Below are 7767 nucleotides of genomic sequence, written 5' to 3'. Positions count from 1 at the left end.
AGGCACAGGTTGCTGTCGGAAGTCCCCCCTTGGCTCCCTTTCCGTTCTGCCTAACAACTTCCGCTTTGGGCCGTCAACATGGACGCTGCGGCAGCCTGGCGGAGCACACTCTGATCAGTTGCGGGGGCGCAGCTTCTCTGCGGCGCCCGCCCCGCTTCCCCGCCCTCCCCCTCTCCCCCGCCCCTTGCTCCAGTCCCTGGAGCCGGCGGGCTTGTCGCTACATGGGGGCGGGCCTCCGCGGCCGGCGCACGGCTTCCTGTTCAGAGGCGGCCTGGCGGTAGTAGGCGGCGGTGGCGGCGACTCCGCCCGCGCCTACTTCGGCGCGGTGATCGAGCGCCCGGGAGGGAGGTTCGAGGGCCGCATCTTGTGCAGTTGCGCCAAGCCCGGCCCTGCGCCGCCATGGCCCCAGTGCAGCTGGAGAACCACCAGCTGGTCCCGACCGGAGGCGGCGGCGGGGGCAGCGGCGGCCCAGCGTCAGCCCCGGCGCCTCCTCCTCCGGGAGCCGCCGTGGCGGCGGCCGCTGCGGCGGCGGCTAGCCCTGGCTACCGGCTAAGCACCCTCATCGAATTTCTGCTGCACCGGGCCTACTCGGAGCTCATGGTGTTGACTGACCTGTAAGTGCCGCGAAATCCACGCCTGCTCCCCAGCCCCCCCTTCCCGCCCAGCCGGCTGAGAGGTTCGCACCTCCTTCTCCCCAAAAGGCTGCTGCTTTCTCCTCTTTGCTGGGCTGCTTAGTCTAGAATTTTTGAACTCTTGGGGCCCAGCGGAGGTGGAGGAGAAGCTTTGCATTTGGGATCTTTCTGGAGATGAAGCAGCCGAGACTTGTGAATTATGCACGTTGTTAGACTTTCCCTGAAAAGCCAGTCTTTGGAAATTTTGCTCGATTTGCCAGCTGAACCCTATTGATTTCTTGGTTGGAAGCTTTCTAGCCCAGACCCCAAGATTACGGTTTAGGAATACATACTATTCGAGCTTAAAAAAATCCCAAAGATGAGAAATTGTTTTACAGCTTCTTACGGTACATTTTAAATGTAGGTTGTAATTACTTCTGACAAAGTTTGAACTCAGGATTTGTATTGTGTATAAAATAATGCAAAATTTTGGATTCCAAGCTTGTTTGTTTTTCTGGAACGTTTGAGACTGAAGTCTTCACGCATAGTGTAAGATTTTTTTGTAACTAGCCTGCTGTTATTGTCTCTTGGGGTATGAACGGAGTTTATAAATCACCAAGTTACCGGGTGAAATGCCTTGGGACATGATTAGGGTGTTAATCTCTTCAGAATAGGATCAGAATACACTGTAAAGATTTTCAGGTGTGTGAAGAAAAGAAACTAAAATTTAGGGATATATATACTTGAATTACTGTTTTACATTTTTAAATTCATGTTCAGAAACAGTAAGAATTACTAGTTTTCATCTAGATTCGTTTTTATCTTTTATTTATTGGTAGGCTCCAGATCAGTGTATTCAGCTGAAATACATGAGTATGTAGGTGTTAGGCTGTGCAGTGTCACAGTAATTTGTTGCTAGAGACTGTTAAAATATTTTTTTGCAGATGACTTGAAGAATTAGAATAGGCTCCACTTACTCCTGTAAAACATCATTCTGAGAATTTTGATACATTGTACTTTACAGAAAGAAGCCTCCCCCGCCCCCCCCCCCCCCCGCGCCCGTGTAATGAGAAACTTAAATAGCTGTCATGATTAGGGATTATTGTGGTAATGTACTTCTCTGCACCATTAGTTGTTGGATTTCATAAGAATTTGAATATCCATGAGAAAATATCATGCACCCGTCCTATGTAGAGCTATGGGAAACTGTTGAAAACTGCCGCTATCGGTGGTTGTGTAATTTGTATACTTTGTTTCTCCATAGGGCATTTGTAGCAATTCTTTGAATTGTGTTGCTGTTACTGTTACTTAGTACGAAAAGAGAAACATTTATTTTATTGCTGTAGAATAAGTATACAGTTTTATACTTCAGCCTGCACCCTTTATATGTTGATGATTCCCGTACTTATTTCTCCAGCACAGGCGTCTCCACTGAGCTGCAGACTATATCCAGGTGCCTACGTTTAAGTACCTAATGGGCATTTCAGTGGACCAAGTCCAGAACCAAACTCCTAATTCCGTTCGATCCCCCCAAAACTTTCCTATCTCACTAAATAGTATCTCCATTCTTCCTTTTGATGCTTAGGCCAGAAATTTTGGAGTAATTCTTGGCTCCTCTTTCTTCCAGTCCCACACAGTACATTAGCAGGTCTTGTCATCTCTGACTTCAGAATCTGACCACTTTTCAACGTTTCCATCAAGTGTTAATCGTTTGCTAGTGTTACTGCAGTAGTCTGCTAACTGGGGCCTCTGCTGGTACCCTTGCCCCTCTACGGTTTTTTCGCCATAAAATAGCCAGGATGATCCTTTTTTTTTTTTTTTAATCGTACTTTTTTTTTAAAGGGAACGCTATTTATTTATTTATTTTTATTTTTTTGGCTGTGTTGGGTCTTGGTTTCTGTGCGAGGGCTTTCTCTAGTTGTGGCGAGCGGGGGCCACTCTTCATCGCGGTGCGCGGGCCTCTCTTGTTGCGGAGCACAAGCTCCAGACGCGCAGGCTCGGTAGTTGTGCCTCACGGGCCTAGTTGCTCCGCGGCATGTGGGATCTTCCCAGATCAGGGCTCGAACCCGTGTCCCCTGCATTAGCAGGCAGATTCTCAACCGCTGCGCCACCAGGGAAGCCCCAGGATGATCCTTTTAAAACTTATTTGCTCACAACTTTCCCGTGGTTCCCCATCTCACTTAGAGTAAAAACTTTTTTTTTTTTTTTAAAGTAGAAGGAAGGATTTTTTTTTTTTTTTTTTTTTAATTTTTGGCTTGTTGGGTCTTCGTTTCTGTGCGAGGGCTTTCTCTAGTTGCGGCAAGCGGGGGCCACTCTTCATCGCGGTGCGCGGGCCTCTCACCATCGCGGCCTCTCTTGTTGCGGAGCACAGGCTCCAGACGCGCAGGCTCAGTAATTGTGGCTCACGGGCCCAGTTGCTCCGCGGCATGTGGGATCCTCCCAGACCAGGGCTCGAACCCGTGTCCCCTGCATTGGCAGGCAGATTCTCAACCACTGCGCCTCCAGGGAAGCCCCAGGATGATCCTTTTAAAACTTATTTGCTCACAACTTTCCCGTGGTTCCCCATCTCACTTAGAGTAAAAACTTTTTATAGTCACCTGTATAGAGAGTGACCATAAAATTTATGGTCCAAGTCAGGACACTTTTGAGTATGAAAGGTGGTGCTATTAATAACAGTGGCAGAAGGACAGGCATAAACCGGGACTATCTTGAGCAAACCAAGACTGTGGTCTACCTTTAAGATCCTACATGATGTGTCTTCTCTCCCTTACCTCTTTAACTTCATTTCTAATACTCTCCTTGCTGCTTCTGTTTCAGCCACGCTATTCTTATTGATCTTTCTTGATAGGGTCAGGCACACTCCACCTTAGAGCCTTTGCTCTTCCCCCAGAAATCTGTGTGGCTTGCTTTCATGTTTCCTTTAGGTCTTTGTTCAGATGTAACTTATCAGAAAGACTTTTTGGTGATCACCCATGAGAAGTACTCTGCCCCTTCAATCTATCCTTCTTACTCACTGCTTTGTTTTTCTGCAGCACTTATTTTTTGTTGTCTGTCTCCTCCTCACTGGAAGTTCAATGAGGACAGGGATTTTGAGTTGTTTGCTACCTTCCCCAGGGCTGAGAACAATAACTGTTCTAAGTCAGGGCACCTGTCATTGTAGACATGGAGAATTTAAGGGGAAAATTCACTGTTGCTTTTGATACATAGGTATACAAAATAACTTTTTTCTGTTTTGATTTGTGGTAACCAAAATTGGTTTAGGAATATACCTTGGAAGTTCCTAAATCATGTATTTTTCCTTGTTCCAGGTAAAAACTGCCAGGATTAATGTATTAATATAAAACCAGTGTTCAAGGTATACTTTGAGTCTTATTTCTGCCACATTTGATGCTTGTCTGTGGACTATTGAAAGCAAAAAAGGTGGTTTGTTTTTGGCCCCAGATTTCTTTTTTTTTTCCTTTTGCTTGTTCATTTCCTCCCCCGACTCATGTAATACATGCTTTCATCTTAGAGTTTACATTCTGCTGTGATTTTTTAGAGACTTAGGTTCTTCCTTTTAAAAACCTCTTTTAATTAAAATCAAAAAATGTTAGGATCTCAGTCATGTAAACTTGTCTTAAAACGCTTTGGTGTAAACAAGGTTTCTGTGACTTCTTCCAAAGATTTGCCCTTTAGGGTTGGTTTTTTCCCCAAGTGGTGGCTTTGTCATCCATAAAGGAATTTTAAATAGATTAGGAGGAATTGGGGGGGGGGAAGGGATGTAGGCAGCAAAGCCTATCCTTTGTCCCTGAAATGACACCACCTCTGGCAAGAGATGATCCTTTTAGGGTCTCTGGGGGGGGGGGGGGCTAGAACAATGATTCCTATTCTTTCTACCCCCGAAGGCTCTACTCTTCTGTTTTTCTCCCTCTCTCACATACAAGCATCCATGGTTCTCATTCCCTCCCTCTCTTGAGGACAGGGGAGTCTTCTCAAGGAGTGTTTTCCGGATCTTTCACAGGTATAGGAACTTCCCAGTAGCTGCTTTTACTTGCAGTCTTATAATAAGGCCTTAATTTTTGCTTCATCCTCTGATCTGCTGGCCTCTCTAGCTCCTACCTAGTTTCTTGTATCACTTGGATCATAACTTGAGCTTCCATCCCATTGTCTACCCGAAGAATTGTAGGTAACTCTAAGTCAGAGCTCATTTTAATAGTTTCCCTTCCTTGTACCTCGAATCTCTGGCAGTGGTTTTAGTTTTTCTGCACCTGTGGCATGTCGGTGGGGAAGAGGGTCTAAGCGGCTCAGTGCGTATTCTTCAAGAGCCTATTAGATGTAGGGGAGGCTTTAGAGTTCAGGCTGTTGAATCTTGGATCATAGGATAGAGGTTTACAGAATGTGGTGATTCAGGAAGCAAATCAGGACCTTTCTAAGCATCGGTGGATGTGAGAGTGTTAAATGGTATAATTTCAGGGGAAATGGTGACATTGGTTGCTGGCTTTTGTACTGGAGAACTACCAAAAAAGAGATCAAAATCTCACTGGAACTGTTTAAAAGTAATCATTTGCATCTAACCAAGCAGCATCATAATTACTGTACATCCCTTGGCTGACGCTGGCCCTTTTGTGTGCCTAGCTTCCAGTTTTGCCCACCATAACAAAACATGGAGGGATTAGTGCTTGGAAGCAAGGTTCCATTGAATATGGGGAGGCTGGCAACTAAGTAGTACCTTGCATCCATGATCATTTTGGTCTTAAAAGAATATTTTCTCTGACTCTCTATGATTTAGTGTGCTAAGGTAAGACTTGGTCTTTTTAAATGTTTGAGGGTCATGCAGTATCTTTTGAAGCACTTTGAATGGAGAGAAATGTTCCTTTGTTAGTTTTTCCTTTGTAGCTATATTGCTGGAAACTCATAAAATAAAAAAGAGTAGGGGGGCTTCCCTGGTGGCGCAGTGGTTGAGGGTCCGCCTGCCGATGCAGGGGACACGGGTTCGAGCCCTGGTCTGGGAGGATCCCACATGCCGCGGAGCAACTGGGCCCGTGAGCCACAACTGCTGAGCCTGCGCGTCTGGAGCCTGTGCTCCGCAACGAGAGGCCGCGACTGTGAGAGGCCCGCGCACCGCGATGAGGAGTGGCCCCCGCTTGCCGCAGCTGGAGAAAGCCCTCGCACAGAAACGAAGACCAGACACAGCCGAAAATAAATAAGTAAATAAATAAATAAAGGAGTTCCTTTAAAAAAAAAAAAAAAGTTAAAAAAAAAAAAAGAGTAGGGAGCCCCACAAACCTGTAGTGTCTATTTATCCAGTGTTTCTGAAATACTAAGGTATTTAATAAGTCAAAGTAAAGACCATTACCATATTTTGATGAAGGTGTGCGTGTATTTAGTCAGTTTCTTTTTTTTTTCTTCTTAGACTGCCAAGGAAATCTGATGTGGAAAGGTGAGTATGAAAAAAACCTTAAATCTGTGTCTGTGTTGATATATCTATGAGTATGTGTGTGTGTCTGTGTGTGTGTGTGAGTGTGAGTGAGAGAGAAAGTGGCGGGGGGTGGGGAGGTATGTGTAGGTATGGGTGGTAGAGTTGTGGACCGGGAACCTAGGCGCAGAGAGCCTAGGGTGACTTCACACCATTTGTTTAAGGAGCCCTGGGAAATATAATTTCCTCATCCTTGACAATTCTTGGTATGAGGCCAGCTCTGGACCTTCTCTTCTAGAAATCTTTATTGAATCACTGACCAGGTCAAGTGCCTGAGGGGGTAGGAAGATGTAGAAAATACAGAACTAAATGGAGAAAGCTGAGGAAGAGACTGACTTTAGAAAGCTTGCTGCTAATTTATCATTTGCTGCAATGATGCTATTAGATATCTGTGGAGAGTGGACATTTGTCTACTGCTATTGCTGTTTTATAGTTAAGAGAATTTTGATTCAGTTGGAGTTTGGGGCTTAAGACATTACTAAACGCTAGTATGTTTCCATAGTCCAAAGGAACAAGATAAACTAAGGTTTCAAAGAAATCAGGAGATGGAGATTTAAACTGGGGCTACAGTATAGGCTACTTGACTCTATCTTTGGAACTACTTATGCTCTTTGGTTGATCTTTTTTTTTAATACCTAGTCACTAGGGCGGATTTTAGCATTTATTAGTGACTACGCTCCACTCCCTACCCCCAATGACCTTTCTGAGAGAATTAGGCATAGATCGAAAAGATAGAAGTGGAAGAGACAATTGAAGCATACCTGTATTATGGTTTGGCTGGACCGTTTTAAAGGAAGGAAATGAAAATCAGGATTTGAACAAAAATAAACAAATGGGACCTAATGAAACTTAAAAGCTTTTGCACAGCAAAGGAAACCATAAACAAGACGAAAAGACAACCCTCAGAATGGGAGAAAATATTTGCAAATGAAGCACCTGGCAAAGGATTAATCTACAAAATTTACAAGCAGCTCATGCAGCTCAATATCAGAAAAACAAACAACCCAGTCAAAACACGGGCAGAAGACCTAAACAGACATTTCTCCAAAGAAGATATACAGATTGCCAACAAACACATGAAAGAATGCTCAACATCATTAAATCATTAGAGAAATGCAAATCAAAACTACAATGAGGTATCACCTCACACCAGTCAGAATGGCCATCATCAAAAAATCTAAAAACAATAAATGCTGGAGAGGGTGTGGAGAAAAGGGAACCCTCTTGCACTGTTGTTGGGAATATAAATTGATACAACCACTATGGAGAACAGTATGGAGGTTCCTTAAAAAACTAAAAATAGAACTACCACACGACCCAGCAATCCCACTACTGGGCATATACCCTGAGAAAGCCATAATTCAAAAAGAGTCATGTACCACAATGTTCATTGCAGCTCTATTTACAATAGCCTGGACATGGAAGCAACCTAAGTGTCCATGGACAGATGAATGGATAAAGAAGATGTGGTACATATATACAATGGAATATTACTCAGCCATAAAAAGAAACGAAATGGAGTTATTTGTAGTGAGGTGGATGGACCTAGAGTCTGTCATACAGAGTGAAGTAAGTCAGGAAGAGAAAAACAAATACCATATGCTAACACATATATATGGAATCTAAAAAAAAAAAAAAAAGGTTCTGAAGGACCTAGGGGCAGGACAGGAATAAAGACACAGACTTAGAGAATGGACTTGA

The 7767-nt window shown here is 44.3% G+C and overlaps 1 protein-coding gene across 5 annotated transcripts in view; it reads left to right on the top strand.

Moving 5' to 3' along the window:
- Positions 1-257: 257 nt before the first annotated feature.
- MED14 (mediator complex subunit 14) overlaps positions 258-7767 on the top strand; it is a 72399-nt gene continuing 64889 nt past the window's right edge. For 3 of the 5 annotated variants that reach the window (XM_082446365.1, XM_082446367.1, XM_082446364.1), the window contains exons 1-2: positions 261-614; positions 6004-6030. In XM_082446365.1, the coding sequence (XP_082302491.1) occupies positions 400-614; positions 6004-6030 (242 nt within the window). In that variant the 5' untranslated portion in view covers positions 261-399. Of the gene's footprint in view, positions 615-6003; positions 6031-7767 lie in introns of all 5 variants that reach the window. The other 2 variants (XR_014258754.1, XM_082446366.1) reach the window with 2 other exon arrangements.

Source organism: Balaenoptera physalus (genome assembly GCF_965194825.1).
Source record: "Balaenoptera physalus genome assembly, chromosome: X".
NCBI lineage: Eukaryota > Metazoa > Chordata > Mammalia > Artiodactyla > Balaenopteridae > Balaenoptera > Balaenoptera physalus.
This window is presented reverse-complemented; position numbering and strand designations above follow the sequence as displayed.